Source organism: Centroberyx gerrardi, chromosome 3, assembly GCF_048128805.1.
Source record: "Centroberyx gerrardi isolate f3 chromosome 3, fCenGer3.hap1.cur.20231027, whole genome shotgun sequence".
NCBI lineage: Eukaryota > Metazoa > Chordata > Actinopteri > Beryciformes > Berycidae > Centroberyx > Centroberyx gerrardi.
The window spans coordinates 3,959,191-3,975,525 of record NC_135999.1 but is presented as its reverse complement, the minus strand read 5'-3'; the positions used below and the strand labels follow the sequence as shown (position 1 = coordinate 3,975,525).

General features: G+C 43.4%; 1 protein-coding gene and 1 pseudogene across 1 annotated transcript in view; both read left to right on the top strand.

The window, feature by feature from the left end:
• The window catches only part of LOC139930181 (cytoplasmic phosphatidylinositol transfer protein 1-like), a 96,789-nt gene extending 84,121 nt beyond the window's left edge, over positions 1–12,668 (top strand). Inside the window, exons 6-10 of the mRNA XM_078290609.1 lie at positions 5,716–5,811; positions 7,341–7,496; positions 9,500–9,563; positions 11,253–11,392; positions 12,528–12,668. Coding sequence (XP_078146735.1) covers positions 5,716–5,811; positions 7,341–7,496; positions 9,500–9,563; positions 11,253–11,392; positions 12,528–12,533 — 462 coding nt within the window. The 3' untranslated portion in view covers positions 12,534–12,668. The remainder of the gene's footprint in view (positions 1–5,715; positions 5,812–7,340; positions 7,497–9,499; positions 9,564–11,252; positions 11,393–12,527) is intronic.
• LOC144542955 (cytoplasmic phosphatidylinositol transfer protein 1 pseudogene) lies at positions 12,536–16,146 on the top strand (annotated as a pseudogene).
• Positions 16,147–16,335: the final 189 nt, after the last annotated feature.

The following is a 16,335-nucleotide window of genomic DNA, read 5'->3' as shown; positions in this document are numbered from 1 at the left end:
ATTTAATATCCTAATGCCAGCCATTCATGAGCCTTGAGAGGCGGCCAAGAAACGGCTCCACTTGTTGGACGGCTCATTTCATTTGGGCCTCTGCCCCGCCTCCCCCTCCCACTTTTCTTTTCTCTCTCTCTCTCTCTCTCTCCACTCTCCAATTTACTGTGACGTTCGTCATCCGATGAAAGGCTGGCACGGCCTCTGGCGCTGAGGGGGAAGCGCGGCGCGGCGGGGTGGCGGCGGCGGCGAGCGGGTTAATTTTACTTTATCTTCACAGTTTGCCTCCAATCTGCAGCGAAGATGGGAACGGCATCAAGGAGGAGAGGCACCTAAGTTGATTGCGGCTCAAGTTTCTCGCTATGTGTATGCTGCGTACTGTACATGTGTTCGTGAAGCAGGGAGGGAGAAAGAAACGGAGAGAGAGTCGGTGTGCATTAAAGACGTAGCGGAGTTGTAGGCTGATGCTTGTTTGTTTGGTTTGACAAGCGAGAGATCAAAGCAGTGCTTAATTTGTAAATGATGAGGTCCCGGAACACCAAGAGGTCGGTGTGGAGGGAAAAGGTCCCGGAACACCAACGAGCACATTGGAGGCACGGTGGTGCTCAGTGCAGCCATACAGCTTACTGTAGACCTAACAGCCTGAACATTACTAAATGACCGACTATATGACCTTAGAGCTCCGACTACTGGGGACCTATAACAATATTTGATTATTGCATAGGCTACATAATGCTCATTTTTACAAACCTGCCCTTCAAGTAGTAGACTAAAGATATAACTGCACCGTGCACAACATAAAAATGCCCACATAGGCTACTATGAGACATCCTAATCATACATAAAGGAAACTGCAATGGCTTCAACCATCTACCAGAGAAATTCTGGCTCGAGTAGTTACGCATCAATATTCAATACAAATACTTTCATAGGATATCGATTTTGAATGTAGGAAACAGTGTCAGTGAATAATGTGTCGTGGTTTTTTGACCACAGTGATACAGTGACACCCTTCACGTCAACCGATTCTCATGTTATTACCAGTTATTTCTGGACACTCAACATAACGTGTAATTGCCCGCATATTTAACTGTGGGACTTACAGGTCCGCACTCCAAAAAAATTCTGTTTCGCAGTCATCTATGCAAATATGAATTTCGATTGTCCCAGCAGAGACCTAATAGATTACAGAATATGCTAACACGTTTACAAACAAAAAAATCATGCTTACCTTGTCTCATTTTCCAAAATAGTCCACACAGCGGACATATGAACAGCAAATTCAACTTTTAGCCATGACGCTGTCTGAAGTTTACCACAACACACTCTGCAGAGCAGCTCTCATGTGTGAAGTGATTACTCTGCGCTTGTTGTTACTTTCTAATATGGTAATCACCTGTCTTCATATGGAAATGAGCCAATTAGGTTTTTGGAAGGGAGGGGAAAGGAAAGAAGAGTCAACTATTGGGATTATTACATGGCAGCCAAAAAAAAAAACAACCTTTCATGCCACCAGGTGCCGGGTCCACACAAATAAGTACCAGAATGCAGGTAGTCCAAAACCGCGAGGTGCCGGATCCTGTTCCGGCAGGATCCGGCACAAATTAAGCACTGGATCAAAGACTTTTTTATTGAATGTAAGAACAGATATTGCCTACGGTGTTGTACATAGTGTGTGTGTGTGTGTGTGTGTGTGTGTGTGTGTGAGAGAGTGATTGTTCAGAAGCCAGACAGTTGGAGATGCCTGTGGATATAAGAGGAGATAGAAGAGCAACAGATAGATTTCAGTGTCTGTACTCACACACACACACACACACACACACACACACACACACACACACACACACACTGATACAGATGTACGACTCAGTGTAGCAGCTTCGGGGCAAACAAACAAGAGGCTTTGCATGTTTTAAGACATTGTATAAGCAGAGAGAGCACATGAGATGTCTTTCCCATGAAAGATGCTGTGAAGTACCGTGAAGCCAGCTGTGAGCTGTGCTGCGCGCGTTACGTAACGACCCGCTGCGCTCCCCCAACAACTGTCACGTTCCCCCATATGTGCCCCGTGCTGAGGGCTCAACGTACGTGCGTCCACTCACTGTGTGTGTGTCTGTGTGTGTGTGTGTGTGTGTGTGTGTTTTTGGAAAGAGTGAATAAAGAATGAAAGACAAAAGGAAGGAAGGAAGGAAGGAAGAACAAACAAAAAGCACAGAGCAAGGGAGGGGAAAAAGAAGGGAGGAAAGACAAACTGAAGGAAAGAAGAAAGACTGAATGAGGTATGGGATAGAGAGGAAGGAGGGAAGGAAGGAAGGAAGGAAGGACAAACAAGCACAGAGCAAGGGAGGGGAAAAAGAAGGGAGGAAAGACAAACTGAAGGAAAGAAGAAAGACTGAATGAGGTATGGGATCGAGAGAGGAAGAAAGGAAAGGAAGGAAGGAAGGAAGAACAAACAAAAGAAACCACAAAGGATGGGAAAGGGGAAAAGAAGGCAGGAAAGAAATGGAAGGAAAGAAGAAAAACTGAATGAGGTATGGGATCGAGAGGAAGGAGGGAAGGAAGGAAGAACAAAAGAAAGCAAAGAGGAAAGACTGAATGAGGGAAGGGATTGAGAGAGGAAGAAGGAAAAGGTGGTAAAGAAAGAAGGGAAAAGAGGAAGGAAGGATCAATGGAGGGGAGGGAGGGAAGGTGGCAAGAAGGAAGGAAGGAAGAAAAGAAACAGAAAGGAAAGAAGAAAGACCGAATGAGGCATGGGATCGAGTGAGGAAGGAAGGAAAGGAAGGAAGGAAAGACAAAAGAAAGGAAATAGGAAAGACTAAATGTGGGAAGGGATTGAGCGGAGGGAAGGAAGGAGGGACAAAAGAAAAGACAAAAGGAAGGAGATACTGAATGAGGGAATGGACTGTCAGAGGAAAAGAGGGAAGGAAGGAAAAGGAGAGGAAGGAAGGAACGCAGATATAGGCAAGTGGATTGAAAGAGAAAGAAAACCAAGGAAGGAAGGAAGGAAGGAAGGAAGGAAGGAAAGACGGAGGGGAAGCAGGCAGGAAACGAGTGGGTGTGTGAGTGGACAGCAGGCGCTGTTTGAATGGAGGGCGCGGTTACGGTGCATGGCATGATGCAGCATTCCACAGCAGTATCCGTTGTCACACACACTCACACACACACACACACACTCACACACACACACACACACACACACACACACACACACACACACATTAAGCTCTAATATGTGTCCTGATGACTGTGTAATGTCTCCTGGGACTGCTCAACTAGACAGCAGGCAGCATGAGAACACACATCTGGTTCTATCTCTCTCTTTCTCTCGCTCCATCTCCATCTCTTTTGCACTTTTTCACTATCTGCCCGAATGATGCATCTCACCACCGCATTCTGGCTGTTTCACTATTAATTACACAATTGGCCCAAAGGGGGGGGGGGGGGGGGGGGGGAGAGAGAGAGCTACAGTTACCGGTCAAAACAAGGTGACATATTTGTTAGCGATTGGCCCAGAGGGGGAGTGCGTTGTTTACTGTTCACCTGTTTTCTTGTTGTCTCACTCTTTCTTTCGCACTCTGGTTACTCTGTCGTTCTCTTTACCTCACCTTCTCGCCCTGCCGACCTCCTTCTTTCTCTTCCCTCCTCCCTTTCCAAACCCCCCCCCCCCCCAATGTCAATTTAAGTGCTAATTTGCTTGAAAATGTACCGAGGATGTCTCTGGCTGCGATGAATTTCTGCGTTTTTTTTCTTTTTTTTTTTTTTTTTACCTTTGGCAAAGTGACGCATGCAATGTCACTGCAGGTTTTTGCCCTCTCCCTCTCCATCTGATTACACAAACCCTCCTTTCCCCTCTCACTTTATCGTCTCTCTTCCTCTCTCAGTAAGTCCCTCCCTCCCCCTCTCTCTACCTTCCTACTGTTTCCCCCTCCTTTTCTCCCCCCCCCCCTCTCTCTCTCTCTCCTTCTGTCTCCTCTATCCATCTCCTCTTACACTCTGTCTCGTTGGCCGCTTTTCCTCCGTCCGCCCCCCCCCCCCCCCCTCTCTCTCTCTCTCTCTCTTTCTCCCTCTCTCTCTCCTTTCCCGTTGCTTGGCTGCACTCAGGCATGCTGACATATCATACCCTTGTTGTGCCAGCAGTGCTCCTTCCCACTGTAAGTGACAGAAGGGCCTCTTGGAGAAGGGGGAGGGAGGGAGAGAGGGAGAGATGGTGAGAGAGAAGAAGACTAAGAACCCTAACCCTGTTTAATGCTGCACTTGGCAACATTTACCCAACCTTACCTTAACTTTTTAAGAAAATGTCTCCAAAATGGGTCAAAAATGTAATTAGACCTGCTAATGCAATATTTGACCAGATAATATCTTCACCCCTTGCAATAATTGCCGGTTAATGTGATAATATATTACTTTATCAGGAAAAAGAACCATTTAGAGAGACATTTTCTTACATTTTGACAAGTTGCCCGTCAACCAATGTCCGTTTTTATCAGTTTGCTGCAAGTGAACTGAGAATGGGGGCAGACCAAACTTGAGAAAGGGAGAGAAGGAGGAGGAGAAGGAGAGGAAGATGGGGTGAGGTGGAGCAGATGGGGCAGAAAATCAAAACAGAAAACAGTTGACAGCCATATTGTGATTTCAGTTGTAGTGTAAAATAGCATTCGGCTAGAAGGATGAGGGCAACATTTCATATTTTACATTAGTTATATCCATAAAACCTAATTTGGAATAAAGAGCTTTTTCTGGGAACCAATTCTTGATGTAATTTTGAAGGTTACTGCATATCTACATACCTAGTGGCTGTTTCTCCAGAATAATTTGGGGACTCATTTGAATCTTCCAACAGCCTCCCTGTGGTAATACACCAGACAGACCGCTAAGCCTCGCCTGTGGTCTGTCTTGCCCGGTAGCCGTGAGAATGGGAAGAAAACCTCTTTGAAATGTAGCTTTCTCTCCTGTGCTGTAGCCGGACCCTTAGGCTCGGTGTAACCTGGCTCCACACACACACACACACACACACACACACACACACACACAGATTTCTACCTCTGATAGAAACTGCAATGGTATTGTTGCATCTTTGCCCTGCAGCTATATGGCAGCTAGTGAGGCAGCTCTGTGTGTGTGGATGTGTGTGTACGTGCGTGCAAGCATACGTGTGTGTGGGTGGTGCGTGTGTGTGTGTTTGCATGTGTGTGAATGGGCCTTTGCATTTACTAACTAGATAGATGAATTCATACTTAGATACTTGATTTATGCCAGAGGGAAATTCCATATAATAATCATAACAGAATGCTATAATAAAATCTAATAAAGAAATAAGAAGGCTGCAGTCACCTTCTGTTCATTCAGCTGACCTACTGGCATATCAACGTATGATACAGTAATTACAATCAGCGCTGTATCATTTGGCCTAGTAAGAGAATAAAGGCATAGAGCACCCCCTATTGGTTGCAAGGACAATGACAATACTGTGGTTCTAGTGGCTTGGCTGATTGACAAGGAGAGATGAAGGCAAGGATACACAGTCACAGTAACAGTATGACTAATACATATTTTGAGCAGTGTAGCAGGGTAACTTTCCGAGCAACGCATGACATAAAATATGTTTCTCTGTGACAGATGTGATGCTCAAAATGAGTCAACTTTTGTCAGCTATTCTGAGCGGCTGGCAGAGGCTCCAGCAAGCGCTGGTTGAACCGCGGTGAACCAGACCTGCTCTGTTTTCAGATCTTCAACAGCGAGCTGAAGGACCAGGAGAGGGAGGTGTGCTTCGTCGACATCGCCTACGATGAGATCCCCGAGCGCTACTATAAAGAGTCTGAGGTGAGCCCGCGTGCGAGTTGGAGGTGAGCGCGTGTAGGCGTGCGTGAAGGTGCCGTAGAGCTGTACTGGGAGATAACAGGACCGGAGATGTGTAAGTAATCGTATCGCTCAGGTGAAACAACGTTGAACCTGGAAGTGCAGGAGTAAACAGTATGATTTAGGTGATGGTGATCATCTACATACAGGTCCTTCTCTGACACATTGTCAGTTTCTACCATCTTCTGATCTACCTCAAATTGTCTTTGAATTGAATTTTGATTTAGTCCAAATTGTTGTTTTATACCCAATGATTGCACTTCTATCTTTATGAGGACCTGACTACACTCATTCCCTAATCCCTAACCGTTACCCTTACCACTAACCTAAACCTAATCCTAATACCTATCTTGACCCCAAACCATGGTAAGAAATTAACAGGGGCTTATGGTAAAAATGTCCTTGAAAGTTTATAAAATGCCTATGAAATGAAAAATAAGGGGGCAAAAAATGTCCCTGCAAGTTATGAGCACCCTTTGTCACATTTCACCCTGTTCATTGTTTAATTCGTTGAGTTGGCAAATATTCATGCGTGAATGTGACTACCGTCCCCTGTGGGCCACCGTAGGTGATTTGTGGGACTCTGTGTCCGGGGCATTATTATTCCCAGTGCGTTCAAACTGTGGTTCTGCTCAAGAAATGGAGTGATTTGTGATCAGAAAACCACCGAGTACGCAGCCTGAAGCAGGAGAAAATGCTGGCCCACACAAACCAACGGGTCAACAAAAAATAAACAACAAATATCAGATGAAGGACTTGTGGGGACAAAGAGGGGAAAGCGGCACAAGTCTCTTCTGTAAGTTTCCAGCTGTGGGAAAGAAATTACAACAAATCTCAGTGGTACAAATTGAGTGTTTATTTGCCAATATGCAATGCAAATGTATGTTTCATAGTACAATAAAATTGACGCAAAAGGACCAAAATGCCCCTAAAATATTTGATCATCAATTTCTTGACCTTACTTTACAAAAACGGTCTGAACACACACACACACACACACACACACACACACACACACACACACACACACACACACACAGTAACTACTATATAGATATGACATTTAAGCCTCAGCTCGCCTCCGGGGAAATATTTGTTGAAGCCCAATCTCCCTTTCTCCTCTAGTACAAACTTTGGGGACTTCATTGCCTCAGTCCCATTTGTCTAGCAGCTGCACTTTCCGCTTTATCAACCTCTCCCATCTCACTCAGCATTCATCCGGAGTCTGAAAGCGTAATACTTCCATACTTCAGTGTCTGTGGAGTGAGAGAGCTGGTAATTATCTTTTGAGCTGTTTGATAATAGATTGCCTCAGCTCCAATGAGACTGGATAGAGATTCTCCAGGGACGAGAGCGTTTTTAATGTGAATGTTATTTAATATTGCCGTTCAGTCATGCCTCTAAGTTTAGACTCCCCATGAGGTCTGGTTCCTCTGGGGGGCCGAGGCAACGATGCGTTGACGTTTTGGGTTAATTATTGTCATCCATTGCAGGACTTGCGGTATTTTAAGTCGGACAAGACGTCACGGGGGATGCTGCAGGAGGGCTGGAGGGACACCCAGGATCCCATCATGTGCTCCTACAAGCTGGTCACCGTCAAGTTCGAGGTCTGGGGTCTTCAGACGCGCGTCGAGCAGTTCGTGCACAAGGTGAGGGGGTCACCCGTATGAAGAATACTGGTTTTTAGTATCAGTACGTGCTATTTCACTTGTTTGGTGCGATTGAATTGAACCCTAAGGAGTGTTTACCGCCTTAGTTTAGTCCTTTTGGTCAGGTCAGTCTAATAGGGAGCCGAAGTTGACGTCATTCCTGTAAAGACCTTTGGTAGACTTTACCCTATGTCAGTGTATGGGAGGTTACTTCATATAAGCAATCTAAAAGGTGGCTTTGATTTTGAAAAATGTTGTTTTAAGCATCAATGCATCTCGTTTGGCTTAATTTCACAAAAATCCATTCAGTATTATTTGCATGAATGACAAATTTATTTTCCCGAACTACACTACCCAGCAGGCGTTTAGCTAGCTGGTATGTTCCAACTCCTGCAAAGGGAACAAGCTATGGGAGCTAGCTAGCTAGCTGCAGCTTCACAGGCTACAGTGAAAAATGTCGGCAGTTACTATCATGAGCCTGAACTCATACTTTATGAGTCCATGTCCAACAGCGTCTACTCCCTACTAGCTATCAACAGTTATATGTTATATAGTTCTCCATCGTTACAAAGTCTTTTCTGTAAGTTTCTACACCCTAAAATAACAGAAACATGCAAATTGTTTAAAAGCTTACACTACGTAGTGTGCTGAGAGGTGAATCTCAACACCATTTGTTGCTTTGTTTAGTTGCAGAAGACACACTACTTTGCGGTCAATGGAAAATCGCATTAGCCACTTTGCCGCTAGTCAACCACGGGAAGGCTTGGCCTACACTTCCACTTTGGCTCCCTATTGAACTTGTAAGAATGCAGCCAGAACTAAGACTTTGCTCGAAATAACTAAGTATTGTCTTAATAGTAAACAAATGTGTGCCACCTTTTCCCAGCTGAAGAGGAAATGGCAAGTAATTTTTGACACATGAGCTTGTTAGGATTCAAATGTTTTTTCCAAGAAACGTCTGAATTACACGACCACGAGAATTTTTTCATCAAATTTTCATCAAACGAACCAATGAAAAACTTCCCTTATGATTTCAGACCAATTCAAACAAATTATAGATGAGAACACGGCCTGAGAAAGGGGATTTGAACCTGCCCTTGTGTCTACATGGTCTGTTCACTCACTGCTCGAGCCAGCAGAACAACGCTATGTGAATTATTCAGATGCAAAAGAAATGTCTACACGTGTACATTTTCAGCAGCATCCCTGTTGTAATTAGTTTCACTGTACAGCAGCAGGGAAAAACAAAAGTGTTACAGCATTTGGCTTTCGTCAGCGTTTGGCCTATATTCTGCTCATTCTAGGCAGCGGCTCCCTTGTAATTCGTTTTGAATCTAGCCCTGTGCAAAATGTGATGGCGCTGATGCTTCCTGTTTCTAACAAACACTTGAAAATGTTCTATTTTTGGCAGAAAGCTTGATTTGCTGTGGAGGCATACTTTGAGTCAATCATTTTTCTTTTTCTTTTTACATTCAATTTTAGGAATTGTGATGATTTCTTTACATTATAATAAAATAATAACAATTCTGTCACCCTTAACTGTATGTAGATAGGCAGTGTGACTGTCACCATTGTGTTTTGCTGTAGTAGCATTAATCAATAATGCAAATGGAGCTATGTCATTGAGCTGCTCTGAGACCAGTGCTTTTACAGAGTTCTGTTGTACCATAATTAGTGTGAAAAGCACAGCTCTTATGAACAAATTTGCTCAGGTCTACTTAAATTAGAAACATCATGACCACATTTCCCTTGTCCCTGATCGCATTTTTTATGCTTCATAAACTATCTTGAAATCTAATGAGAAAAAAAAGAAACACCAACTCTTATAAAATGATAATTGGCACTAAATTAAAAGAAATTACAGTAATTTTTAAATGATAGTAGGTACAGCAACAAAATGACAATACTTTTACAGACTGAATCCTTTGCTTTATAGACATTAAATAATGAAAAGTGGGTCTGTTATGTAACTATTTTCTGACCATCACTGTGTTGTGTTGTAGGTGGTTCGGGATGTCCTGCTCCTGGGACACAGGCAGGCCTTTGCCTGGGTGGATGAGTGGATCGGTAGGTCTACCAGCCCTGTCATTTGGTCCAACTGTCCATGCACTCCAACTAATTTACACCTATTGGCACATTGCAAACTTTTAGTCATCCAACTAGTCACTCAAACTAACTTATCACGAATGTGTTGCCTACACACTGGCATTCATTTTTGTTACATAAATCTGTCAATATAGTATGCAACATCTAACTTTTATCAATCCATAGATGTTTTCCTTGAGATGATCCATAGTTAGTGCAATTCCTTTTTATTGCCTTTTTATTACCCTTAAACAACAGATATATTTGTGTTTCTTTAGACTTTAGTCCCATTATTAAGTTTTACTTTACTGTAATTGATGATGCTGTGTGAACTCTTAGCACTGTGATAGCTACCTAAATTATGTACATGGCTGTACTATGAATGCTGCCTATTTACCAGTCAGTGTGCCAACCTTGCAACATCCTCCGCACCGGCACCACTGCATCTAACCCTGTCACCGCTCGGCCTCTTACAGCATGGATCCTCCTCTTGGTATCAGTAATAACCCACTAATGACAAACACTGTGCCCCAGTGTCCAGGGATGATTAGTGTTTGATTCAAGTAAAATGTGTACAACAAATGCTCTCAAAGCATTGCCTCCTTTCATGTTTCATGATACAGCAATTGAAGAATTTCATTCCAAAATGAGATCTGTCATTTTGAAAAAAGTGTAAAACTGAGTGTAAAACTGTGAATATTAAATAATAAATTCCATGTAGGAAAAGATACATGGTATTTTTCAAGTAAACACTTCAATTTATGCAAACAAAGTCAAGAGTGGCAAACAACATTTGGTATTATAAAACAACTTTGCACATCAAAGCCAGATACTGGCAGGTTTGCCTCTAGCAAGCAAAAATGTCTGGCTACAGTTACCAAAATGGTGCGTACTGCCAGATAAATTGGCTGTGACTGTAGCAAGGATTGGCAGTGTACATCGATGCTAAAGGATAATGCACTCACTGAAACATGAAAGCTGTGTCTCTGTCTGTATGTCTGTTTCTCTGAGTCTGGCCATAAGGGAGGCGGCCCCGCTCGCACCCATAAGTGGCTGCATCACTTTCACTCGCTCTCCGCCGTTGAGCTTTTTCCATAGCTGCAGGGCATGCAGATAACAGTCCATTACCCTTGCCATGAAACACATTCACTCCCTCTCCTATCTCCTCTCCTCTTGCCTCTCCCTGTCAAGAATAACCACTAACCTCTTTTCCCCGACTTCCCACAACCTGGATGTTTTTATACATGCTCCCTAAATCCTACTGCATTTGGAATGATTTTGCCTGGGAATGATTTCGTCGCCCCCCCCCCCCTTCCAGGTGTTGTTTTCCTACGCTTCCAATGATCCAACCTCTTCTTCGGGTCTGGATCATTCATGCTTTTCCTTATTCTTGGAACATCCTTGACATTATCCTTCCCCTCCTCCCTTCTTCCTGGCCTGGATGTGTCTAGCTGTCTCCTCTAACCTCTCTGGGTCATGGGAAGCTAGTGCTGAACTCTGAACTTTGACCTTCCGAAAGCACTTATTACCCATCCGGCTACACTCACCCACGGAATGCCCCCTTTGCCACCTAACCCCTCTCCTCCCCCACCCCTCCCCTCACCTTGAGCGCCATACTGGAGGAGCTACCGACATTTCGACCCTCGTGCCTCACCCTTCCCCTTCTTCCAGATATGACTTTGGATGACGTGCGGGAATACGAGAGACAAATGCATGAGAAAACCAACATTAAAGTTTGCCATGAGCAGCAAGAGCATTCCACAACAAACCCATCTTCACTGGATGACATAGAGATCCATGACAAAGCAAGCGTATGTGTCTTTTCATTGTTTTTTACTCCATTACCCCTCCTCTGTCTCATATTTGAACAGTTTGGTGACTCACCTCGGAAGCCACATTTAACTCTCCACACATCCACTCACCCTGTCCTACATCGAGTGAAAGTATGCATACATGAAAGAGCTGTAAACTGGGAGGTGCTGAAGTGTGTGAAGAAGAATATATTGGCTGAGATGGTTCAAACTGCTGTATTTTTCATTAGAGGATTCCTGCGGTGTTGGTGAAAGTTATCCTCATTTTCCAGATTGGCATCTCTCCCTTACAAAATTGCGGTTGTTTTTATTTTTTACCTTCAGAGTGATTTAGATGTCCTGCATTTTACGTAATTATCCTAACTTTTGAAAAAAGCATCGTAGTGGAGACAAAACTAGCTTGTTATCAGCAGCTCCAACTAATTTGTGGGCCGAATTATGGCATGATAAAGCTAGCTTATTCCACATGGACTATTTTCAGGTGGATAAACACTCTTTCACAGCTGATCGGCTTGAAGTAACCCTGCAGGATGTTAGTGATTGGTGTTAAGTGCCATGTAAGGCGGGACTTCCAGTCTAAACAAGCCCAACTTCTCAGGTGAAAGTGAGCGTGCGCAATGATTTGAAAAGGCGGAACCTTCGTCAATCAGGAACTACTTTTCATTCACAAATAAAACGTATATTGTGTGCTGTTGTACTACTGTTTTATGCTGACATCTTCGACCCATAAATCTCCTCCATGGATTACTTTACTACACATCTCTGAAGTTTGGATTTGAAATCATAAATGACAATGAATGGGATTGAATGGCATCTACAAGGTAGGGAACACCGGGCAATCTGGAAAATGAGGCGAACTTTCACCAACACCAGAGGAATCCTTTAAAAAGCCTAAAAGTCTGATGGTAGAAAAGGTATCTGGAAAACAAAAGAGAGCACAAAGTACAACATAGTCATTAAAATAACATGATTTGAGATGACAAGAAATACGATTGGTTTATGGGTTTTGAATCCCTGTGTTCTGGGCATGCAACCCTTTTTCCTTAGAAATGAATCATCTACAAAGGATCTGAAATGTTGTCTCCTTTCCCAAATCCCCCTCACGCCAGTCTTTCTCTAACTCTCTCCAAACCAGACATGACAATGGATGAGGTGAGAGAGTTTGAGCGCACCATCCAGGAGGCCACCAACCAGAAGATCGGGATGTTTCCCCCGTCGATCTCCATCAGTGAGACGCCCCTGTCCTCCTGTGCCCTCACCGGCCCCGCCAGCGCCCCCTCCACCCCCATGTGCACCGACGCGCCCGAGTTCCTCTCCGTCCCCAAGGACCGACCCCGCAAGAAGTCCGCCCCGGAAACCCTGACCCTGCCCGACCCGGTCCCCAGCGGCGTCCCCCAGGGCTCCGCTGTGGGCCCGCTACCGGTTTCAAACCACGTCCCATCATCCACGCCGCCTTCCTCCAACTCTGATCACGATGAGTTAGGGGGGCAGTAGAGGGACCTTGGGATGCTTTCCTCCACCCCTGCTTTACTTGTCCCCCCCCCCCCCCCCGCCCCATTGTCTTAGTAGCCCAATGAGACTAGTCTAACCTCCACACACCAGTGCCCAGACCTTCAAGTTCTCTAGCCATATCCCATGATTTAGTCATGAATACACACACACACACAAACACCCACACACACACACACACACCTCCAAGGTCAAGAATCACTCTACACGTCTTCATCAATGTCGTCCATACTAACCAGGCAGCTGTAGGCTCAGCCAGCCCAATGTGGCTGACTCCTCTTCCTGTGAGTCTAGCCAATCAGATGTCTCACCTACTGTAACAACCACCCATGAAGTCTAATCAAGAAACAGAGCATCCGCCATGAGTTTTGTTCAGCCGCTGTTCATTATGTTGTATGAATGATTGATTCTCATTGTTTAGTTGTAGTCATGTTTATTTGTTATGTTTTCTTCAATCAGGCTAGCTGATTACCTTCAAGCTATTGAACTATGAAGTAGTTGCCTTGGCAGCGCAGAGCCAGTGGTGTTCATTCGTTTCACCACTTGAGCAAATGAATAACTGATATATTTTCTACTTGTCAGTCCACAAAATGGCCATTTAAGTTCTATGATGTTTTCAATCAGAAATGAAACACAAACTAGAGTAGCACAGTAGTCCTAATATGTTAGATAGTGTAACGCACACGCTAAAAAGACAGCCAAGTACCCTAACAATACCACGGCGATATCGCTCGCCATGGGCAGTCCTTCCAAACTGGCCTCAGATCTGTTTGCATCCGTCCTTTCCATACCACACTCCAATTATAAAACAGATGCAAGATCAGTACAATCATAGAGAGAGTTTGCACCTCAGGTCTCCCCGACTCTACCTGGCTCACACTTTGGAAAGGCAGGGACTTTACTGTACCTTTCTCTCCCTGCTTATTGCCAAACAGCCACATTTTATACCTCCACAGATACGATAATACAGCAACTATTGTATGTACTATACCAGTCTACTCAGCCCTTGGGACGTTTACACAACATTAGCAACCATGGAACATTTGCATATTAAAGGTAACATTTTAGGATAAGATGCTGGATATATCTGCGACTGCAGTTTTTTTTTGAATAGCATGACAATTTAATTATTTTAAAATGGAGGTTGTTGGAATTTATTACTGCAAGATATCTTACACAAGTTGACTGAGAAGTCATTACAACAGCAAACTTAAGTAAAATGTTGCCTGAAAACAAATGCTGGACATCTCATGTGACATAAATGTGATCCAATTTTATCAAATCAGCAAATCACTTTTAATGTCATATGTAGGAACAAGGCCATTTTGGGGAGTTTTAGTGTTTGACTAATTTTGAGCACAGTGGAGGTAATGGGAAATCAAAGTTCAATTTGGGGGGGAAGGGCACTTGCATCAAGCTGACTTGAGTATGTGCTTCGTTAGCTGTGCATTGATCGCATTGTGTTCGCAGAAATGCTGATACTATTGCTTGCCAGTGCTGGTGCATATTGAGCCGATGTTTTGCCGGGCTCGGAAAAATGATTTTGAAACCAGAACATCCTTTGCAGCGACCCCTTTTTTGTGCTTGGCTTGTACTGCTAGTTGCCATCTGAAACCCTAAGGGGGAAACAAACACAGGAGGACAGCAGGATTTTCTCTGATGGAAAATGCCCTCTTTCTTTACAACGATGTTATTTAAGGAAAGGGGTTCTTATATGCTGCATGGAATGTTCACAAGCATATATACATATTATGTGAAGTATATATGTATATACTGTAAATGGCTGGGTACGTATATATTTGGTGATGCAAATGTATGAAGAAAGCGAATGCCAACGTGGGAAGCTCTGTAGTCATTTTTGTACAATAGAAAAGCAGAGTTTTGAGTGAAACGTAAGCATGCCCTGAGAGTACAGGCCTACAAACTCTCTCAACTCAGTGCCTCTGCATGCAACAACTGTATCGTCTCCTACATGTATGTATACCAAAATCTTATATTTCAGCTACAAAAACACAAAATTTCCTTGTGTTACTTAACCTGTTGTTTTTATCTCAAGTGTACTAATCAGTTTATCGCATTTTACCAAGAATGAAACTAGGCTACAGCCTCACTTAATCAGATCAGCTCAAATCATATCAAACCACATCATCAGACTTTCCATTTAACAGGGCTAGCTTGTTGATATTATATTTTCGGAAGCATAACTAACTTTTGTTCCCCTATTCATATACCGATTACTACTACCTGTAAAAGTCCAAATGCATTTTGCACTTTCCAATCTTTGACACCTTACATGACAACGAAGGAATGTGTTACAGTACAGTCAAGTTCTTGTTGGGTTTTGTTGGACCAAAGTCCTACACTATAGTAACTCCAATAGCAGGTTAAAGAGAGAGTCTTCAGTGGTCTTGCCATCAAATATTGTTAATATTCTGTACAAAGGATTCTCACGCGCTTTTGTTTTCAAAAAAGAAAAACAACAAAAAACCTGTAGCTATTTATCTATAACTGTAGCTTTTGTCTTTGCCGTTCTGCCGATTTTAATTTCTTTTAAGGATACAAGTGTTATACACCAGTTATTGGCCCTCAATATTGATATAATATGTATAGATTATACATATTTTCAACTCTGGTATTGACCGTCTCTCTTGTCAGGAACACAGAGATCCAGGGATGTTTGATCAACTACGGGCTATTAAAGATATTGCAAAATCTCCAACTGTGTAACATCTGTTTCAAAGAGTAACATATTAGGTATTGTAATACTGTTGTTCATGACTAATATTGGTTCCTTACATTGAATCCTGTTCCAAGTTACAGTACAGATGTCACATGAATGTGTGTATAAAGATTTCAAACGGACAAAGAAGGATATTCTTTAGTATTTGATGTTACATCTTCACGGGACAAATGCACAGACACGGATTAAGAAACGTTTTAATCTAGGCGTAGGCTTGATATGTATCTAGGAAATCATCGTCATCCATTCAGGAGATCAGTTGAGTTCACGCTCCTCAATTGGGTATCGAGACTCCTCATTGTAGTGGTGCACTTTTGACTCTCCAGTTGCTTTTGGTGACCCCGCAGGACAAAAAAAAATCCATTGTAAAAGTTGTAAAACAAAACGACGCTTTTCTTTTCAGTGGGGTGGCTGCTTTGACGTTTACTTGTCATGCTATTTCAGAGGTGATGGGCTGTTTCTGTTGTAAACCTTTTTTTTTTGTAGTAAAACTGCTGTACTTTGATTTTGTGGTTGCTGTATTCTTTTTGAAGGCAAATCTAAATTTTTTGTTCATCATTTACTTCTCTGGATAAAAAGGACCAAGCTTTTCACTCCTCTCCCCCGCCTCCCGACGCAGTTTCTGTGTCCAGCCAGGCTGTCGTGCTGTCTCCTGTTATCTGAAGTGCCATCCTTGTTCGGCTGCTGGAAGTCG